Genomic DNA, 22,678 nt, shown 5'->3' on the forward strand with positions numbered 1-22,678 from the left:
TTAAAAGATACTAGCGTCGGATTTATTATTAACCCCCACATTTTTAAAATAAAAATGCCATATTAGGTTAACTGACTAGTTAAAGGGACATTATATGCATCGTGCTTTCAAGAGAGAACGTGTGCCCTGGGAATGAAAGCCCGTTTGTATTTCGTGCTCGCCGAGCTGTGCCGTGCAGCCTTGGGTCGTGCTCTGGCACTGAGCTCGCCGGGCCGGGAGCGGGGCCGCCGCCTGTGCTCGCCCCGCGGCTGCCGTGGTGGGTGAGGGGGCGGCGGGCACTGCAGCGGCACCGCGGCGGCGGGAGCTGCAGCCGGCGGCCGGGGAAGGATGACATCACCTCCAGGAACATGTGATGCAGCAGGCTGGCGCGGAGGATGCTGAGCTGTGTAGGGAGAGATTGGTGCAGATATTTATGGCATTTCATTTGAGTGCGGTAAATGCCTTTTAATTTTATTTTTTTTTTAAATGAAATCCTCATAATCACCAATGTTTTGTGGTGTAGAGGCTTTAAAAAAGGAGGGGGGACCCTCCCCAAGCCCTTAAGACCTGTTTATATATTGCTGTTTTTTCTCTCTTTTTTTTTTAATTACTGCTCTGTTGGAGATAAAAATATGATGCTTTCTTGCCATATTCACCCTCTTTGCTCCCCAGCATTCTTTTGTCAGTTGTAATCCCCACAGTCTTTTCAGTTAAGCTTTAACACTGCAGAACTGGAATAAAAATAGGCTGTTTAGAGCAGCAGGAATATGATAATCCAAGGCAGTGAGCCTTAAGGATATGCAGATCCAGAACACGAGCCAAGCACTAACGTATTTGCTAGGGTGTTTACCTTGAGCAGCCCCTTAATAGTCCAAGAAATGTTAGCTAAATGTTTCTCGCTTCTTACATGCCACAGGCAAAATAAAATGTGCAGCTACTGCGCATCATCTGAGGTAAAGTAGTTTAAGGGCTTAGAAGTCTGAGCGAGCAAGTTGCAGTAACATCAGTGTCTTGGGTAATTCTGAGCTACGATAGACAGCAAAGTACAACACTAGTTTCTGCATGCTTTTTAGGTGAGGAGAAAGTGTTTTCTACCTCTAAATTTACTGTAAAGGAAAGAAATCTCCATGGTTGAAATGAAAACTGAGCATGTTAAATTGGCATTAAGCTTATGGCGGGTAGCTTAAAGCATGTTAAAAAAAAAACCACCCAACCTACAAAAACCTCTGCAGTTGTGCCCATATGCCTTAGTCAAGTGAAGTCCAAATATTTCAAGGTGGAAAAATCCATTTGCTGTCTTTTCAGATGAGTTATTTAAGCTCAAGGTTTTCTTAAAGTCTTGGTTAAGGCTTTAGTCCCTACAAAATGAAAACTTACTAGGAACAAAACTGTAGGCAGTTTCAGTAAAAGATTGATAACCCATAGCCAGTACTCTGGAGGGGAGGAATAATGCAAGAGTGTCCTTTGGAGCTATACTAGACTCCTGAGGGTCTAAGCACAAACATGAAAGAAATAGCTATGTCCCTCTGCTGCTTTGTCTGGAGTTGCAGAATATTGTCCATGGCGTAGAAACCCTCCTTGCAGCATAGTTACCTGAGGAACCAGTTTTCCTGGTCTAGCCTTTCAGAGAATGTGTATTGAATTTTGGGTTTGTTTTTGGGTTTATCGTGTTTGTGGAAAACCAGGGAACTGGCCAATGGCTGGAAGAGGATTTGTTTAGTTTTCTTTTGCTTGTAATCTGTGGGTACAGAGACTGTCCTGGTTGAACACTTAAGTTAGTGAACTGGAGGGACCTGTTGCTGATTTTGCATTTGACTAAATGCATTTTTTTAAAATCCCCAGTGGGGGATAGTCCACAGGTATGCCTGTGAACACACAACTGTGTGCCTCTTCACAGTTGTTTCCTTTGCAAAACTTCCTACAATCTAAAGCAAACCTCTCACTGTAATTCTGGCCAGCTTATTTGTGCCCCCGCTAGACTTTGTGTTTTGAGGACTGCTACCATGTCTCCCCTCAGTTCTGCAGACTAAACAGTGTCACTCGGTTTAGTCCTTCCTCATAGCTCATGACATGTAAACACCTGGCCATCTTTGTCCCTTGGGTGTTCTGTTTGGTGTGTCCTGGATCAGTTTTGAAGGGTAGTGTCCATAGCTAGTTACCAAAGTGGCACAGAAGTCTCAGTATTGCTGGCCGTGATGTAATCTACATATACGACACCCTTATTTACAAGTCTTGTGTTACTTGATGACACCAGTATGATACCTTCAGGTTTTAGCTCTGAAGTGCACAACTCTCTTGATCAAGCTCAGAACCTGAGACCAAAGGATATGAAACATTTAGGTATTTTTGCAGAGGAAGAGAAATGATGATCTCCCTGCTGGGCATTACAGAAGGCAGCAGAAGCTGTCATTAGAGGAATTGTGTCCCTTTTGCACAGAGGAAGAACAATATATTTTGGAAAAGACTGCCACATGTACACCAGAGCTTGCTGTTATAAGATTTCCCTGAAACTATAAATAATTAAGAAGCTTATTTTACCTTCTAAATAGCTCAAACCGTTGCTTTTAAGGAACACGAGTGCTCTGTTGTAGCAGGCTATTTGGGCTGTCTTACTTAACAGCACTTCTGGGCTTCAACAGTGACAGAGAAATAAGTGCTTCCCACTTACCCCAGAAGAGGTACTTTCTTCAGAAATGAGATTTTTAAAAAAGCACATGAATCCAAAGAGACTGAGAAGGATCATACAGACAATTAGTTGAAGTGTGGGTACAAAACCACCCAATTTTTGTAAAATGAACAGGATTGGCCCAAAAGGGACCAATTCTGTATTGTACGTGTTGAAATGGAATATAAGGTCATAAATAAAATGCTTCCTAAATCTTCCTTATTAAAAAAGGGAGAAGTTTAGGATCTGGTCACAGAAATTTAATGAAGTAGAGAGGAGGAACAAGCTGGTGATGTGCTGCTTTGCAACATTGACTGTAATCACTTACCTTGGGGACCATTTCAAACACCATGCGTGTACAGAGTTCACATGACAAAATGTGCTCTCTTACAAAATGCTGTTTCTGTCAGGCAGCAGAAGAGACACAGCTGAGAGCTTTATCTCCCATTCTGCTTACAGAAGTGACATAAGGAAAGTTGCATATAAATAGTGTTGGGGTGTTTTGGTGGGTCTTTCTGTATGGTGCTTTTTGGGAGGTTGGGAAATCTTTGGGGTTTTTTTGGTTGGGTTTTTTCTTTTAACTGGTAATTGTTCTAGAGGTACCTACTCTTATTAGCTTGATACTACTCCTCTCTGTTGGAACAAAAAGTGAAAGTGGGACTTGGAATGCCTAAAAGCAGCAGGATCCAACTGATAGTTTTTATTACTGATGGAAAAGGCTAATTCCAGTATCCAGTTTTCTACTGAGGCTTGCTAACAGACCATGCTAGTTGTGTGAAGCTAGTCAAAGTGATGACTTGTTCATTAATATATTTTAAAAGCTTAGTTTATTTTCTTGCAACCTTTTACAGTAAGGTTATCTTAATTCCTGTAATCATAACATTCAAACTGTATTCCAAAGGTAAATGTTGTACAGTGCATTCATTAAATGTAGAAGCTGAGCTTATCTGAATTTCTGACTAATTATCGTGTCTCTTCCTTTTTTCAGGGTTTCGCAAAAATGATGAAATGAAGGCTATGGAAGTATTGCCAATTTTAAAGGAAAAAGTTGCATACCTTTCAGGTACAGTTATTTTCGTCTGTTGTAGAATTCATAACTTTATTGTTAGTCATGTATAAAATGGTATTTTAAATACTTTAAATATCATTACAAAAGTCATGGAAGGCTAGGGTAGCACCTATTAGAGTTGGTTATCTCAAACATAACATAAGCATTGTGAAAGGATCTGAAATAAAGAAGATACATGTTTTGTGGAATGTGGAACATGCTGCTTGTTGTTGTCATGGTTGTGTCCTGTCTTCCCCCCACGCCCTTGCATATCTGGCAGTATTATTTAGAACAACCTGGTGTACCATAATCATATTCCTTCTATTATTTCTGGTTCTTGTGCTGGAGAGTTTTACAGCAACAGTTTTGTTACTGGCCTAGCTGAAGCACTGGAGAAATATCTTTGTTGCAGAGGTGAAATTTCAGTGCATATCTTTGAAGCACGCTTAATATCTTCATGGTGAAATGAGTTAGCATCTAATTTTAGCTATCTCCAGCATACACCTTGAAGTTGGTTTGTTATTTAGTGAGGAATAGCAGAGGATTTAAAAGTGGAGTTTAGATGAATGAATATCATAACATAATCTCTAACTTGGTAAGTAACTTTACTTGATGGAATGATGGCTGAGGTGCTTATTCTTGTGAACTGCATTTTGGTGTGACTTTCTGCAGTAAGTACTTCCAAATCTGTTGGGATTAAACAGCATCATTCTCTTTGCCATAATCATAGTGTCAAATGATGTAGAGGACAGTCTCATATTTGAAAGGTTGGGGGTTTTTTATAAATAATTTGTCAAGAACTCCAAAAATAAAGCTCTTATCTCTAAATACTAAAACATACAAAATGATCCCTGAAATTGCACTCTTTAGATATTTGTTGTGCATGGATGATGATGCTAGCAAAACCAGTGTGTAGTTCACAGTACTTCATCCTGTCCACTCTGCAGAGTCCAGCAGAGGTGTAAAGCAAAAAAGATATGGGGTTTCGTTTTGGTGTTGGATTTTTTTTTTTTTTAAAGGTCCTGGCAACTATAATGAATGATATAACAGACTGCCCAGAGGCAATTTCCCTGGTAGTGTGGGAACTCCCGATTCTTCTGCTTATGAATTGTAGTGCTGATGAAAGGTATTTTTCAGAGGGAAATGAGAGGAGAAAATGGAGTTAAATGCAATATTTAAATCCCTCATTATTCTCTTTTGGACCTTATTTTATGGCATTTAATGAAAACACAGTCAGTTTCCATTCCAAAACCTCTGAATTTCCAGGTTTTCCAGAACTTAGTTTATATCCCTTAGAAGGGTTCTGAAAGATGCTAGGTGTTCTCTAATGTTAATTTGTAAGCATCCAGCATTCTCAAAAGGCATTAATTTAGTGAAAGTGAAGTGGGCCAAATGAAAGCTGAAGGTAAATTTAAGGGGAGATGATGGTTTATGAATGAGAGGAAATGAGGTCCAGGCAAGAAGTGGTTACCAACTAGCTTTTGTGAGGGTAGCAACTTCTGACAGAAGAATAGAGCAAACAGCTGTGGGCAGCAAGACTGGCCAAAATCCGTAGTTTTGCATTTCCATTGCAAGTGGAGCTCAAATGAAATGAGATACATTAGTAGTGCAAGCAAACAACAACCCACAAAAAAAAAACCCCTAACGAAACTACCATCACCATGAAGGCTTAACCATTGTGGAACTAGAACTGTCAAGCTTTATACCTGGGAACACAAAGGTAAGGAAGACTGTTGGATTATTGACAGAAGTTTTCAACGTATCTCTTTTTCCCCTTTTATTTTTTTTTCCTTCAAAAGTACAACTTTTGCTCAAGTACTTGGTTTTAATATTTATAAGTACAATAACTGGTTAAGGTCTGTAGAAGTAGAACAATTTTTTGGGGGATATCTCTACTAAAACTTTATCTAAAGATAACTCTAAGTTATCTCTACTAAAAACTCTGTCCCATTAAGCCTAAAGCACCCAGAAACATCACTATAGTTTTTGTATTTTGTTCTCCATAATTTGTATTTGAGTTCTGGTAGAGTTGCTGCAACATGTTCATTGTTGATTGTCAAGTACCTTCTCAAGTAGAAATAAAGTATGACAATCAACAGTGCAAGGAAATGTGCTTTTTTATAGAGCAGGAAAGTTACACAAATAACACAATCTGAAAAAAAATCATGGAGTGTTTGAGATCCTCTGTTCACTTCCCCAGTCTTTTCTCTGCCTTTCTCTACTGAGACCTTCCTTCTCCATGTTAAATGAGTAAGTATGAGCTGTATAGCAGTATATTCGTCTCTGTGTTCTTAGAGTACTAAAGGCACTGATCTTTCCGCAATGCTGACTTTCTTAAGCACTTCTTGAGACCAGCTTATTGTGAGATGGATATATAAGGTGAACCATCTCACAGAAGAGACCTGGGTGGACTGGAAGAATGGGCTAGCAAGGACAGTATGATGTTTAATAGAGACAAATGCAGAGTCCTGCACCTGGGTTGGAATAACCAAAGAGCCCAGTACAGACTAGGGTCTGTGTGGCTGAAGAGCAGCCTTGCTGAAAGGGACCTGGGGGTCCTGGTGGACAAAAAGCTGAATGTAAGTCAGCAGTGTGCTGCTGCAGTAACAGAGGCAAATCGGATCCTGGGCTTCATCCACAGGAGCATTACCAGCAGAAATAGAGACAGGATAGCTTCATTCTACTCAGTGCTTTTCAGGCTGCATCTGGAATACTCTGTCCAGTTCTGGTCCCCACAGTTAAAGACAGACACAGGCTGTAGAGGGCCCACAGGAGGGCCATGAGGATGATCAAAGGGCCAAAGAACCCCACCCTGTGAGGAAAGATTAAAGGAGTTAGGTCGTTCATCTCTGGAGAGGAGAAGGCTCAGGGGGTACCACATCATAGTATTCAAGTATGTAAGGGGCAGCTACAAGGAGGACAAAAACTCTGTCTTCACGAGGAGCCACATGGAGAAGACAAGGGGCAATGAGTACAAGTTATACCAGGAGAGGTTTCATTTAAATACAAGAAAGATTTTTTTTTTTTTTTTTTTACAGTGATAACAGTCATTCACTGAGAGAGGATCTCATCAACACTTATAAATATCTAAAGGGCAGGTGTCAAGAGGATGGGGCCAGACTCTTTTCAGTGGTGCCCAGTGACAGGACAAGGGGCAACAGGCACAAACTGAAACACAGGAAGTTCCACCTGAACATGAGAAAAAACTTCTTTACTCTGAGGGTGACCGAGCACTGGAAGAGGCTGCCCAGAGAGGTTGTGGAGTCTCCTTCTCTGGAGATATTCAAAACCCACCTGGACGTGATCCTGTGCAACCGGCTCTAGGTGATCCTGCTTTAGCAGGGGGGTTGAACTAGATGATCTCCAGAGGTCTCTTCCAACCCCTACCATTCTGTGATTCTGTGAAGTTATCACTGAAGGAGTTGCTGAAACCTCTGAGACTCCTGTCTCCACCAGGCTTTTGGGATCCTATTGCAGCCTTTCTACATTCATATTGCTCCCGATTCCAGCACCAGACTATTTCTACCATAGGTATCTCCTAAGCCATTTTTGAGACAATGTTTTGATCCCATCAGAAATCTTGGTGTGTTAAGCAAGTTAAAGTTCTTGGTAACAGATATCTCCTACTGAGGTACCACTTTTACTCTAGGTGTACTATGTTGTGATTAAACTGTATTGTTATGAGTTTCCCTTTTCTCCTCCAACAGGTACCTCTTCAATCTGTGTTAGCCTGAGTTAGGCTGTAATTCTATATTGCTTTGTCTTTGCTTTTCATTTATTCCTTTCATTTGTTTTCAGGTGGATATATTTAACAGATCTACTCAACATAATTTCTTTTTCTTTGCACAGTCTGAGTACTTCATCACTTTGAAAAAATTATTTCAGTATTTGCTTTTCCTCTGCCACAAATCACAGTATGTCTGATGTGATTCACTCTTGCTTTCTCCTCCATCATCATGATGCAGTTTAGCCCCATTTATTGAGCTGTTAATGATGCAGTTTTGTAAATGAAAAAAATGAGTGGATTTTTCATAATTTAGCATATGTGAAGATGTATTTAGATGGAAGAGAATTCTTTCTCCTTGCCTCTGTTATCTGTAGCACCAGCCAGGATAGTTTAAAAAAAATGAGGTGAATTTAGAACTAAATTTTGTACAGCAAACAAGGTACAAATGAAGACTATGGTGTGGATAAGTCATCTGGACTTGTTAAAATCTGTGTGCTCCTTGAGTATCTTAAAATATGTTAATGTAGCTGTGATGCTCAAACTGTTAAAGAAAGGTAAAGTTAATGATTGAGATGACGGGGTGAGGAAGAGAGATGTAGTCTCTTGAGAATTCAAACCCGAAAGAGATCTTGAAGCAGATATTTTTTTGCTAGGGCAGGAGGCAAGGAAGTACAGCAGAATGAGTACTTCTGTGAAATACATCTTGCTATGTGTAGGTTGATAACTGCAGAGTCCCAAAGCTCACCAAGCTAGCTGGACTTCTGATACCTGTACATACTGATTCTGGAATAAATTCTGAATTGGACATACTTGTCCTTCATGAAACCAGTCTGACAGATTGGGCTGCTTTATCTTGTATTGGTCAAAGTAACAAAATAGCTTGATGTGCAGAATGCAAATACTTGGGTGCAGCTTCCCTGTGAATCCTGTGTTGTTTTTCTAAATTTCCCAAGAAAGTGGTTCTCAAAAAAAAAAAAAAAAGAGAGAGAAAAGGGAAGAGAAAAAGCTTCCTTGAACTGATTTTCACCTAACCAGGAAATAATCTTCATAAGTATTTGGTGTCTAACCACCTGAAATACAAATGCCTCCTAGAGTTGTAACCATGAAGTACTGATGGAGTCCAGGACGCAATTTTTTGTTCAGTTTTATACTGAAGTCTGTTGAAGTACAGATACTCTTACATCTCCACACGTACTTAGATGGAGAGAGGCATTTTCTTACAAGATTCTCTTGGTTTCATATGAGAAACAGCACTCGATAACTTGAACTTCTTTTCAAACATGCCGTAAAAGTCCTCTGTTTAGCTTCACCCAAGTACTTTGAGACTAGGTAAAAACGCATTTCCTGAGAAAACTGCACTACTCAGTCTGTTGGATTTTGGTGCTATTTGGAGACCATTGACAAGACTGCTGTTAGTGATGTGCACTAGACAGAAGTGATTCACGTTGGGTGACTCATGGGAGTTGATTAGCTACTCATATGATACATCTCGGCATAAACAGAGACAGAGAGAATGTCTCAGTACTGTGGGGGTTTAATAGAAAAGGAAAGGGGTAAAAATGGAAGTCTCACCGATGATAGTAGTAGCTTAACATGTTTTTGTTAAACCAAGACAAATAGGGGCTTGAGTTGAATAAAGACTATTCTGAGACAGGAAATTCCCACCTGATGCCTCATACATTGTTGCTTTTAACATTCCTGTTTGTGTTATGACACAAGAGCATCAGGAACAAAGGAAATGAGAGTTATTTATTGCAAAAGGCCTAAAAAAGCTTTCAGTATAGCTGATGAAAAAATAGGTCTTTGGGACTATTTTTGCATAATACAATTTTGGTATCTGGTTTATAACTGGATAGTGAAATTCTTTTCACCAAATATCAAGGCTGTATTAATTTCTTCAGTACTCATCTATACATGAAATTTGCATGACAAGTTTGTCTCCAACAGCCAAAAATTGCAGGATATGATTTATCAGTAATGTAAGCACCATACTTTAAAAATTGATTTTTCTCTGTGGTCTATGTGGAGCTGCGAGCCAACTGAAGCGGCATCCAAAATGACATAAAGAATACAGGTTTCTTTGCAATATTGGAAAATCGCATGATGCAGGAGTTGCTGTGTGGGAAAGGCCCATAGGACTGATCTGAGGTGACTGCATGTAACAAGGCATTTGTTTACAATGCTTGGAGAGTGTTAAAGATGATTCAGTGTACGCTCTTCTCTGCTAGCTGTGGCTTTTGAAAGAAGAATTTCCACCCTGAGCAACTGAGCACTTTTTTCTGGGGGGTTGTAATTAGTAGTGTTTGCTAGTTGAAACCTAAATTTTTTTAAGATCTGTAGCTGGTGGCTGAGGAGAGCGTTAAGGGCTGCAACAGACTTTCCCCTAAGTTTGGTAGCTTTGGAGCCCAGGGATCACTCTGGAGCTGAGCAGAGGCCTGGGCTATTGGACTCCCAGTCTTGTCATTTATCCTTCTTCTCTCTTGGGGCTTCTGTCATGTTTTAATCCTGTCACTTGCTATGTCAAAATCCTCAAAGCTCTCTGCTTGGCAAGTGGGTCAGGATGGTCAAGATCAGACTTGCCTCTCTCCATTAGAATGAGACAATTCAGTTGTTTTTAATCTCATGTCCCACTTAGGAGGGTCATGGAATATAAGAATATGATTTTTTTTTTTTTAAGTTTATGTTTCTGGCATTGCAGCTTGACAGAAACTCAAAGCTGCTTTTGCCTTTTCTGAGTTTCAGTTGGTGCCTCCCAGGGAACACAACCAGTACAGACAATCTCTGGAGACCTTGACAGCACACACAGACTGTGCTGGGGAGGATAGTGACGGATTTTTGAGTGACTGGTTTTATTAATTTGCTTTTGGCCTGCCTTTCTAAGGGATTTTTTAAAACTTTGTTCAGTAACATGGATTTACAATGAGGAGCTGATTTACAATGAAAAATAATTCAGGACAGAGGATACTGTTTTTCAGCATTTCCATGGGACAGGAGAAAGCAGTCTACACGTCTGTGGTTGAGAACATATATGTGACATTTAGCTTGTAGGAATGTGTCTGCTATTATACAAGTTGATAAAGGCAGCCTACTGACTTCAATTTAGCATTTAGTTGATTTTAACATTTTGTTGTCACTAGCAAGGGGTTGGATAAAAAAATTACATTTTAATGTTCAACTACAGTAAGTCTGCAATTTAATGAATAAGATGAATACATTTCAGTGGAACCACTCAAAGTCAGATTTTTTGCCTACATAGTGAGTGGATTCATAATTTCTTTGTTTTGCATTGCTAACAAAATTAAGAACTATAATCTGACAATTCAGAATCTGTGCGTCAGAATGAGGTAAAAATATAAATTAAATGCTTAAATAGTATCCACCTACTCATCTTGGATATGCATTGGGTGTGAAATACTATACACCTAAACTCTATGCTAGTAATGAAGTTAATGCTGAGTATCTTATAGATACTTGCCTATAAAGTAGCATAATTCTGTATTTACATTTAATCTGTACAATTGTTGATTAAAAAGTTCATACATAACAAAACACCATTGCTGGAGAGGTCATACTGCCAGTCAAACTCAAATGTGACTGTAATGTGTAAGTGTAATGCTATGGTTATTCTTTGTTTCAGTTTTTTTGACAGATACTTTCTTATTGTGGGAGTTGTATCAAGAAGTATATTGTCACTCCCAAAGTTCAATTTTAAACTGGTCTCTAACTGGCAGTGTTGGCATTTAACTTGAAATCACTTTTTTAAGTGGATATTCATGCAACAGTGTGGGATTTATGCTTTCCAAAAGCATTCTGAAGACTAGTTTTGCAAACCAGAATGGTGTTATGCTGTGGGGGTTTTAACTTCTTTTTTTTTTTTTTTTTAATTTTTTAGGTGGCAGAGATAAGCGTGGAGGTCCCATTCTAACATTTCCAGCTCGTAGTAATCATGATAGAATACGGCAAGAAGATCTTAGAAGACTAATTTCATACCTAGCGTGTATTCCTAGGTAAGTGGTGGTCACTTGATAAGCTCTGAAGCTATAAAACAAAATAAATGGATTACGTTGCAGTATACCCACAAGCTAGAAGACTGAGCAGGTTAAGAAAATGAACAAATTCATACCAAGCTCTGTCAGTTACTGTTTTCAGACTGCTTTTTTGGAAAAGACCTAAATAATTGCTCTGCCTTGTAGAAGGAAAGCTGTTGACGGGACGACTGGTGTGCTTTAGCTGGAAGTAGTTTGTGTCTTGGAAATGGCGCTGCCATGCCACGTTTCTATCACTGTGTTGAAGATTGCAAATACAACTCAAAGGCTTTCAGTACATCAATAATCAGAAACGTGCTGGTCATCATTCACAGTATGCTTTGTGTGGGCTGAGATCAGGACAACACTCCTAACTGTTATTTGTGGTAGGTAAGTTATAGTGTCCTGATACAGCACAGGAATAACCAGGAGAGAGATACATAAAATTGCTTGTACAGGTCTCAGATAAACCTGTGGAGAGACGTGTGGAAGTATTGATATCATTGTATTATCAACAATTTAAGCTATGATTTACAATATACTGTTTAAATAAATTGGCAGAAGTAAAATCTAGCACTTGTGTGGTTTGTACATATAAAAATATTTATATAAGAAGTTTGTTCACATAAAACTTTTTTCCTAGCAGTAACTGAATTGGGGACAATGAGAAACTGATTTTAAGTCAATCTCAGAATCTGGCAACATTTGGTGCAACTCTGTGCTTGAATACGTTTGCCTATGACCTCAAGGAGCAGTTGTCATTATAGTTGGAAAAAAAATCCCTTGGACAACATCCCCGAAGGCAGTATCTTCTGTATTTCTGTAATGTGTTAATTTGTAGGCACTCTTCTTTGTATCTGATGTAATCAGATGTTGGTTTCAGATTGACAAAAGTGCTTTCATGAAAATAACTTCAAGACATCTAGTTAAGAGTTTGTGTGGTCTTTCTTAAGAGCAATAGCTGTTCAATTATTCTGGTCTTTATTTCACCTTAAAGTGTAGGAGTGTTTAATGTTATTATTTTGTTTGTTTGTTCATTTGTTAACAGGGGATTTTTGGGGAGAAAGAGGAAGGAGGAGGGGAAGAAGTCTTAAGACTTTTACCTCTGAAATAATTCAACCTCACATTTGAATGTTTGACATGTATTCTAGCCCTCTAGAGCTTCAAGTTACTAGTGAAGTTAATAGATAAATATGCATCAAGCTATGCCCAGGAGATTTTTCTAGAGGTAATCTGGCAAAATACAGTGGTCCTCTAGCAAAAGGTGTAGGTTAGTTTAGCATCAATAGACTTAAAAGAAAGTTAGTGCAGGTTCTTATGTCTCTGCAAGCATGGCAGAGCTTTGAGAATAAAGGGAACTTTATTAAAAGCAAGACTCACTTTCATACAAGTCATGTTTTGGGGACTGATCACACAACCCTTGCTAATTAAGAAGTCCCAATTGATACAAATAGCCCCAAACAGTTGGTCTGTTGATTAGTTATTGCAGTGCTGTTGCTCTAGACAGCTGAAGATTCAGAGGTGTCAGTTGTTTGCAAGAGATCCAAACAGTTAAGGTGACTCAGTCTCACAGTTTTACTAATTTAATCATTTGTTTTAAACTGTTCAATGTTTAAATGTTTAAGTCATCAATGCTGAGTGGACCAGGTGTTAGTGTAGTTCATGTTTACCTAACAGATGACCTTGGCTGACTAATGCCTCTCAGAATAATTTTTGTGATCCTTGGCCAAAAGGGATTAATCCCTTGTCAGATGATGGAGCCACATGACACGAGAACACATCTGCATTGTATCACATGATGAGGGGCTGCTTTGCACACCCCGGTAGATGTATGCCTTGTGAATTAGTGGCAAGTACTCCTCCTCACAGAATGGTCAGTTTGTGTGGTAGGATAGGGATGAGTTGAGCAGCACTCGTATAATAGTATACAGCCTTTCAATAATGAGTGTATCTTTAAAACAGTAGTTGGTTTTTGTCCTGTGAGGCTGTTAGAAAACATTTTCACCATGATCAGAAAATTGTACATTGTAGCCTACATGTATTCCAAGCTAGTCAATTTTCATGTATTTTCCTACTACCATTGTCATTTTTGGCATTCCTATGGGCAGGTGGGACAGCCAGCATTTATCTTGATTAAAATCCTTTTTTAAATGGTGGTTTTTCCTGGTTTTTTTTTTTTTTTTAAAACCTAACTTTAAAATCCCTCCTTTTCTAAGGAACCTGTATTATCGCTTCTTTCAGAAGCTCTTCTGCTCTCCTGCATCAGTCATAACTCATCTTTCCACAGTGTGGCCAATGAGACTGTGTAAAGTATGCCAGTGAAGCTTCCCTACTTCTTGGACACTCCGAAAACCTCACCACATGAACTCCAGAATTGCATTTACGTTAGTCACATCCCTGAAAGTGATTCATGTACTCAAACAATGGACATTTGGTCCCTTTTGATACTCCATTGGTATGACACGTTGCTTTTGAAATATTTTCCTTTTCCATGTTAATGAGGTCATGTAACAAATTCTTCTGGAACAAAATAAAAATTTCTGGTGGTGGTGGTGATTGCTGCTTTTGATCAGTGGCAAGCACTAAGTGTACAAAAGGTATTGATGAAAGGAAATTAAACCTGCCATTCTCAGAAGAGTTGCCAGAGAATTTGGGTGTGAGGTCTGTCTACTTTTGGACAGCAAAATTGAGCTCAAATTTTGTAGAAACAGGTTTGATGCGGTTTTCTTCATAGCCATAAAATGCTTTCTTATCCATTAATTATCCACAAATCAATCCTGTTACACAAGGAATTGTCAATAAAGGGTTTTTTTCCCCTCTACAGACTAACACTCTTTAACTGTCAGATAATATGGGACTAGATCTGAGACAGTTTAAAAAAGTTGTACGAGTGGTAGGTAAGAACAATATGCCATCTTCTATCTTTTAGAGGATTCCCTCAAGTCATTAGAAAGGCATGAATATTCTCATCAGTAAAGTGTTCTGAAGTGTCAATTGTAAATGAATTACCTATTGCTGTTTCAGTAAATGGTGTGTTTAATGTGTGTGTAAGGTGAAGGAGAAACAAGATTGGAAGATGAATCATCGTGAATATAAACAATGAAAATGAAAGAGGAGATAAAGGCAGATTATGAAATCAGCAACAGATGTAAAGCTATCACCCACAAGGAGTTTGGCAGGGGATGTGAGAGAAGCTTCCTGAGAGGTTCATGAGATCTGCTGTACATGTCAGCTAGTCAACAGTGAGACCCTAGGGTGTGACGGTTAGCCGAGGAGACGACGTTCGTTAGGCAGTGTGGTGCAGTAGAGTGCTGTGTTTGAAGTTGTAATGCTTGCTTGATAACATTTTCTTCTTTCTTCTACAGTGAGGAAGTATGTAAACGAGGATTCACCGTCATTGTAGATATGCGTGGGTCAAAGTGGGACTCCATAAAGCCTCTGCTGAAGATTTTACAGGAATCCTTTCCATGTTGTATTCATGTTGCACTGATAATCAAGCCAGACAATTTCTGGCAGAAGCAAAGGACTAACTTCGGCAGCTCTAAGTTTGAGTTTGAGGTAATTTCCCTTACGATATACAAATACTCATTTATTTCATGGTGTTAAGTGTGCTCACTATTGATCAGCATCTTGAAAACCCTCATAATTTATGTACTAGATGAGAGGAGGGGTACATTAGGCCAGTGGTGCTAGACGGAATGTGATTTTCTTCATGTACTGAGGCCAGGTAGTTGTGCATGTTGTCATTTTTGTTCTTCTTCTGAGTGTGAGAAAGATGGAATTAGGGTTTTACTCCTAATGGGAAAAAGTTAGGTTTCATCCATTTGTTGTCTTATTCTGCATTGTGGTAATCGTGGTATTCCCAGCATCCTGTGCAGAGGAAAGCAGCCAACTGAAACTTGCTGTTATCCTCCTGCTGCTTTACAATACACAAAGTCAAAACTTAAAACAGTTGTTGAAAGAGTGGTTTTCTCCTTAAGTGTGGTGAGGTAAGAAAGAAATAAAATATTTCTCTCATCTGGGGAAACACCTGCAAGACAGGAGACTGATCAGAACTGATATTTGAGAAGTGTATGAGAAAAGTTAAGTCACATGGACTTCATGACCAATATGATCAACTCTTAGGAGAAAAACAAACACTTAAAAGAAAATCTCAAGTTCATTTCAGTAACAGCATTTTTTATTTTTCATTTTTATTTTTAGACAAATATGGTGTCTCTGGAAGGCCTTACCAAAGTAGTTGATCCTTCTCAGCTAACCCCAGAATTTGATGGCTGTTTGGAGTACAACCATGAGGAGTGGATAGAAATCAGAGTTGCCTTTGAGGACTACATTAGCAATGCAACCCATATGCTGTCCAGACTGGAGGAACTGCAAGATATATTGTCAAAAAAGGAAATGCCTCAGGACCTGGAAGGTGCTCGCAATATGATAGAGGAGCATTCACAATTAAAAAAGAAAGTCATTAAGGCCCCTATTGAGGACCTTGATGTGGAAGGACAAAAGCTGCTCCAGCGAATACAGAGCAGTGATAGCTTCCCCAAAAAGAACTCTGGGTCAGGGAACGCGGACTTACAGAACCTTTTACCCAAAGTATCCACCATGCTGGACAGGCTGCACTCAACACGGCAGCATCTGCATCAGATGTGGCATGTGCGGAAATTGAAATTGGACCAATGTTTTCAGCTCAGGCTGTTTGAGCAGGATGCTGAAAAGGTAAGTAATTGGGGGAGGGGAGTATAAATGGGTGCTGCTGTTGATGAGAACAAAGCTTGACAGACTTGAAAGAAGTACCAAGAATAACTGCAAATAGTAATTTTTGTCTTTAGAGTTAATCACTAGTCTTTTAATGAGAAATAAAGGATTTCTTGATTGAGAGTGACTCTTAGTTTCTGGAGTAAAGGGGTTGGGGTAGTAATTCTAATCTGTAAAGAACATAGGTAGCTGTCACCAAAGTGGTAGTAACTTTAAAGCTTTTGCTTTGGTAAGTTTTTGTTCCAGACAGATGCTTTTGCATGCGTCAGATGAAGATGAATACTGTGTACTTTATAAACACAGATGACTACATTGGTCTGCTTTTGAGTGACCCTTGGGATTTGAGTGACAGGTAGTTGACAAAGTCTGAAGAGGCTGACATGGGGAACTGCTTCATTTGACGCAGGATTTAAAGTCCCAGGCTAAAAACTGATGTATCTCTTCTGACAGTGCATATGTCATTATCAGGGGAGTGAGTGATCTCATGTTTTGGGCTAACCAGTCCCTTTGAATGAGAAAGCCCTTGATTATCATGGAATTTGAAGAGGAAATATGGCAAGCAATGCCCTTTTAGATGAGCTCAAATAAGATCTATTTTCATATAGAATGGTTTTGCAATCACTTATTATTAACTTGTTACCATGGAACAAATAGCTTTAAGGAAGGGTGGGGAGTTTTTCTCATGGAGAAGTAGAAACTAGACTTTGCAGTCAAGTGGTAAGTATGGTCTTTGTCAGGTTTCTTAAAATAATTCATGTAAGAATGCCTGAACTGGGTGAGACCAAAGGTCTGTGTTAAACCAATATCCTGCTCTCCAGCAGTGGTCATAAGCAGATGCATGGGGAAGAGTAAAAACAAATCAAACATATATAATACTTCTCCTTCCTCTGTTTTCTTCCCTCGTAATTTCCCTTACCCTGATCATTTCAGCTCAGGGACTTTCTTTACAGTACTCTTAATGTTTTCTGCTGTGTTTAAAAAAAGAAGTCATTTTTTAAAAGTACCATGTAAAGTGTTTACTAAATGGGTAGAGCTGAAAATAGTAGAGGCATGTAAAGAGTTGGAAAAAATCTGGTCAAGTGAATTATAAAATTATTTAGAATCTGGTCAAGTGAATTATAAAATTATTTAGAAAATAACAAGCTGTAGGTCTAGTATTGCTCTTTCAAGCCCTTTTAGGTTGCTTTTTAGCAACCTTTCAGCCACTTGATTACAGCATTAATGACTCTTTATTACAACATGAACAAAATATATTTTGATGGTGCTCACATGGTATTGAAGGATACATTCTTCATCTATTCATCTAAATGTTGAGCTTTAAGAAACTCATTGTGAAATACTTGAGCCTGTGGGATTGATCTCTGTCCTGCCATGTGGTTCCATAAGCTCCTATCTCTGTTTTCTAGGTTCCCGATGCCATGGATAAGTCTATATTAAAGTAATGCATCTTTCTTTCAAAATAGTGGGAAATGTTAGGCTCCTCAAAATGGGGCTGACAGCAGCTAGCATACCTGGGACTTTATTGTCTCATCAACCATTAGAAAAAGATTAAAAAGAAGGTTTCTGTAGTATCTCAAGTCACTTTTGGATTAAGGCCCTTTCCTTAATCTGTTTGCAGCCCTTATTTGACTGTTTATGTCAGATTAGATTTTGTAGCTCTGGGCTTCTTTACCAGTGTGGATTTCTATGGTTTAGTTAGGTGCAGGAAAGGGCTGGATCTTTGTTGGAAAAATAAAGTGTATTGGATGGGGAGGAATAAACATGTTCATTTTAGAGGACTTGCACAACTCTTTGCACAAGGAATCTGGGCTGATTCAGGAGAAGGCAAAAAAGGGGTGAGGTGGGAGGAAATCTGGTTGGAATTGCCCTGAAGGTATCTGAAGGCAGCAAGTCTGACTACTTAGAGAAAGGTGGTCACAAGCAGGACCAGTGTCTATTTGGAATAATGTTCTAAGACATCTTCACTGTAATCTAGATAAGAAACTGAAAATTTTAGCGCTCTGTTGTCTAAGCTCTTAAAACTTTTTTTTGTTTACAATCCTTACTATATTGTGGTCTACTTATTATTTGATTTGTTATGTACCTGTGTGGAATAATGGATTTGATAATATTGCTCTGTTAGCCAGCATATGTTAAAAGATCTTTAAATGAGTACTTACTGCTCATTGCTACCATTTTCTTTCTGAACAATCTTTTTCAACTTATCGAGAGAGTAGGTGGGGTTTTTGAGCTGAAATATAACAAAGATTTCAAGACCATTGCAGGAGGGTGGGGTGTTAAACTTAGCCTTTTGCCATGTTGCTTGGTCTTTGAAACCTTAGTCTTCCAGTGCTACTGTTAACATACCTATGTACCTCCACTGATGGTCATTGTCAGATACAGTCTTTCTTAAAATTTCTTTGAATATTAAAATACTTTAAAAAACAAAAGAAAACAAACAAGCCCCCCCAAAAAAACCCCACCAAAACCAAATGACAACATATTTAAAGATTATCCTTAAACTTGTCCTGAAGAAGGTAATGCATAACTCTGTGCTCAAGTAAACTTTTTTAATTTGTTTAGCAATAGAAAAGTTGTTTTCAAATCTGCTATAAAGTTATGAACTAAAAATATTGAACTTGCTGCTGAAGTACTTGATCAGCAAGAATGATCAGCATGAATTTATATTTAATTTCCATGAGTTGCCATTTTCATTCTAAATTACTAAGCTGCTGACATCATGAAATGCTAACACTAGAGAACATATAAGCTTGGTAACTCAGGGCTGTGCTCCAAGCCTGTTTGTTTACTATGATTTCTTTGTAGTAATGAAGTGTATGACTCTATGACTTTACTGTAGCTTGTTGAGATAAACACCTGTAGTAAAGATTTAACAGCCTCAGCTGTTTGGTCCAAAAAGTAAGATTTCAGCAATGATTTGGTTAAAATGTACGGTAACTTGTCATGGAAAGAGCATCAGTGTTAATATTCATGGCCTCAGATTTTTTCTGTCTTCATGTTCACAGATTTCTCACATTACTTGTCTGTGATTTCTGCCATAACAAATTACTGATTTTTTTCTTTTCTTTCCTTAATATTTTCTTGTAGATGTTTGACTGGATCACACACAACAAAGGTCTGTTTCTGAACAGCTACACAGAGATTGGAACCAGTCACCCCCACGCAATGGAGCTTCAGACACAGCACAATCACTTTGCCATGAACTGTATGGTAAGAACAGGCCTCACTTCACAGCACCGACATGTTGTCTATGTGCTCTATGTTAAGGTAGAATTCATAAATAATACACACAAATCTTTCCTTCTGTTATAAGTAGTGCAAATTTGTATTTGAGCAGTGAAATTATAAAACACAAGTAGCCAAGTACAGAGGTACTGTGATCAAGCAACAAAATTATTTTGACCAGTGGCAGTATTCAACACAACCTCAGCATTTGTCAAATATAAGCATCCAAACTTCTAAAATCTGGGATGTGTGTTTGAGTTTTGTAGGAAATTTCAGAGAATCGTGTAATATGGAATTTAGTGCTCCATACGGAAAGAAAGAGGTCTCAGGATCTTCTGAATAGATTGCAACTCAGACAAAAAGTTCTGAGAAGTAGTGATCAACAGCTGAGCCTGGTGTAATAATTTTGCATATTTTTAAGAAGACTCACTTCTGGCACAGTAGAATGAAGCTAAAACAATATTTTTTTTTGTCAAACGTCATCTTAGGATGAGCTATCAGTAGGCTGCAATTAGAAATTTGGCTTTTAACTGGCAGTGAGTGAAAGTTGCTTATTTTCAGTTTCATGGATTCCTGTTTGAACATGGGGACTAAATTCTCAAGTACATTTTAAGTTCCTTTCACTAGGAGTATTGGAGGTGTTTAAATAACTTTGGGAGTCTGGGCCTAAATCCAGTCCCTGGCTGTCAGCTCAGTGAAGGAAGAACACTACCAGTCTTGTTAGAAATTAACATCCTTGGCAGTCCAATGATGGGGAAATGAATTAAAGTATGGATGAGACAATCAACTCTTGTACAAGGGTGTTTTTGTAGGACAGTACTACTAATTGTGGAAAGAGAGAGTGGCAAAGTAAACTTACCTAGGTTACGCGTCTTGCTGAAATAATGGCAGGACTAATAAGGCAGCATTTGTGCGTGGTATACCTAGAGTTAAGGCAATAGAAGACACGAGTAGAGAGGGTACACTTTCTTCTTTTGCAACTCAGCTATGTTTGCAAAAGTTTAAAAAAATAAAAATATGAACTTCTTGAAAAGAGTGAAGCAAATGCTGTGGAGCATTGTAATTAAGTTAAATGACATCATATAGGATGTAACTTTGACCATTATGTTTGGAAGGTATAGGTTCACTCCCTGGGCACGGGGAGTTGCTCCTTTATGAAATACTTCATTGTTGTTGCTCATTGGTCTGCATATGAAGTAGAGCAGAAAAGAACTCACAGGACAGTAGGTGTCATTGACATGAGATAAATTTTGGAACTTAGTAATTTTGTATGGCCTTCCAGGCAAGTCTTGGGCTTGTACTCTAAAGGTTAAATTCTTCTTCTGTCAGCCTGTCCTGGTATTAGTCATTGTTGTCCTCTTTTCTTCAAACTGGATGACCTTTTTTTTTTTCTTCCTTACTTCTATACTGTTCAGATGCTATCGACAGTAGGAAGCACTTGAGCAATGTAATAATCCCTCCTGCTCTGTTTTTGCTGTTAGTCTTTTGCTGTTAATCTCTGTTTTGCCTGTAGTAGTCAAATGCATTAATTACAGAGGACTTTTTCTCAGCCTGTACAATGGTTTGTAGAAGCATGCAAGGAGCAGCTTAAATTCGGGGCAAATTAAACAGTCCAAACATTCAAGAGAAGAAAAACAAACTGCAGTTTTTCAATGTGTTTCTGTAGCCTAGCCCCCCAAAAGAGTGGTTCTTTCCACAAAATAGGAAAATACAAATTCAAAACAATCAGTCCCTGGTTTTGATTTAAGCAGCATTCAGATTTTCTGGGTTTTATTTGGTTAAATGGCAAAAGCCTTACATGTAGATTAGGGGGAAAGATTAAACTGAGTGTGACATAAAAAAATTACGTGGACTGATTGAATTTTGGCAGGCCTTATTTTTCATTGGCTTTTAACTGGAAAAATGTCGGGCAATCTTAACTCCTGCAAGCATGTTCAGCTTCTCCCTTGACCGCTCTTCACATATGCTCAGTGCTTAACAATTCACATAACACACTGTGCTTAACAAGCTACTATTTGTTCACTGTTCCTGTCAGTGTAACTCTTCAGTAATCAGAGTTGATTTAAGATCTCTTATGTGAATGATCTAACACAAGAGATGGAATTTAACTTTTAACCCATCTACAACCATGCAAATTTATTCAATTGGATGGGGTAGAGGAAGGAAGAGCGGCAACTATTTATTAGGTTTATTATATGCAGGAGATTTTGAAGGCTTTTCACTGTGGCCCTAATTGTACCCTAATAGATCTTGCTTTCCAGGATGTTTCCTTAGGCTCGCTTTAGGTGGGGAACGGCTGTTCAAAGGATCAATGCTGCCCAAGCAGCTAAACGCAACCTCTTGCACTTGCTCACGGCTTAACCCTGATAATTGATGTTGCAGCTGCTTTTCCCAACACATTGTGGTTGCCACAGGGCACATGCTCCCTTCACAGCAGGTGCTACCCTCTGTCAATAGCTGGCTGTCCCATCTCCCCTTCCTTCCCAAGTAGCAGCTTGGCTTTCCAAGAAGTGCAAGAGGGCAACTTCTGCAGCTGCTTATGCCAAACTTGAGTGAGAAAGGGAGATGGCCTTTGGGTGAGATGCCAAAATTTTAATCTGGTCTTCCCGTCAGAAATGAGCCACCTGATGTAAACCATTGTGAAAGCTGCCTAGTTCCTGTCATGAACAGGAGTTGGTTACATCAAGGACAAAGAGGATTTGCTGAATATTTATTTTTCCCTTGTAATGGCTTTGTGCCATTTTTAGAATCTGATTTTCAGTATTACTGCACAAAGTAGTTGGAAGTTTAAACCAAATGTAAAACAAAAAGGTGAAGAGTACATCGGGGGAGGAAATTTTACTGTACTTTCAACAGTTTCATTAGCAAGCGATATGTCTAGGAATCTTGTGTATTCAGTACGTGATAGGCTCATGTGGTTGCTCATCAAGTTAACAGGACTAAGTTCATTAAAGTATTTAGCTTAACACACAGACTTGTTCTCATTGCAATGAAACTGTCCCAGAGAAAAGCTGGATAGGCGCAGTGATGTGGACATACATTTGGTTACCGTTGCTTAACACACAGGTTGATGTGGCTAAAAAGGCCACTGTCTGAAAGATAGTTCATGTGCACAGAAGTAGGTGTATGACCTGCTATTACTGAATTCAAGAGGCTATGCACTGATAAATGTCAAGGCTGTGTCTTTATAGGGCAAGTAGATCCCATGTTCCCTAACGGGGGAAATAAATAAATCCCTAAAATAAAATCACAAT

At 38.8% G+C, this 22,678-nt stretch overlaps 1 protein-coding gene across 3 annotated transcripts in view; it reads left to right on the top strand.

Moving 5' to 3' along the window:
- The window catches only part of TRIO (trio Rho guanine nucleotide exchange factor), a 255,922-nt gene that overhangs the window by 68,154 nt on the left and 165,090 nt on the right, over positions 1 to 22,678 (top strand). For all 3 annotated transcript variants that reach the window (XM_054814119.1, XM_054814117.1, XM_054814118.1), the window contains exons 2-6: positions 3,633 to 3,707; positions 11,312 to 11,426; positions 14,810 to 15,002; positions 15,648 to 16,160; positions 19,287 to 19,409. In XM_054814119.1, coding sequence (XP_054670094.1) covers positions 3,633 to 3,707; positions 11,312 to 11,426; positions 14,810 to 15,002; positions 15,648 to 16,160; positions 19,287 to 19,409 — 1,019 coding nt within the window. The remainder of the gene's footprint in view (positions 1 to 3,632; positions 3,708 to 11,311; positions 11,427 to 14,809; positions 15,003 to 15,647; positions 16,161 to 19,286; positions 19,410 to 22,678) is intronic.

The sequence above is a fragment of the Grus americana genome, chromosome 2 (genome assembly GCF_028858705.1).
Source record: "Grus americana isolate bGruAme1 chromosome 2, bGruAme1.mat, whole genome shotgun sequence".
NCBI lineage: Eukaryota > Metazoa > Chordata > Aves > Gruiformes > Gruidae > Grus > Grus americana.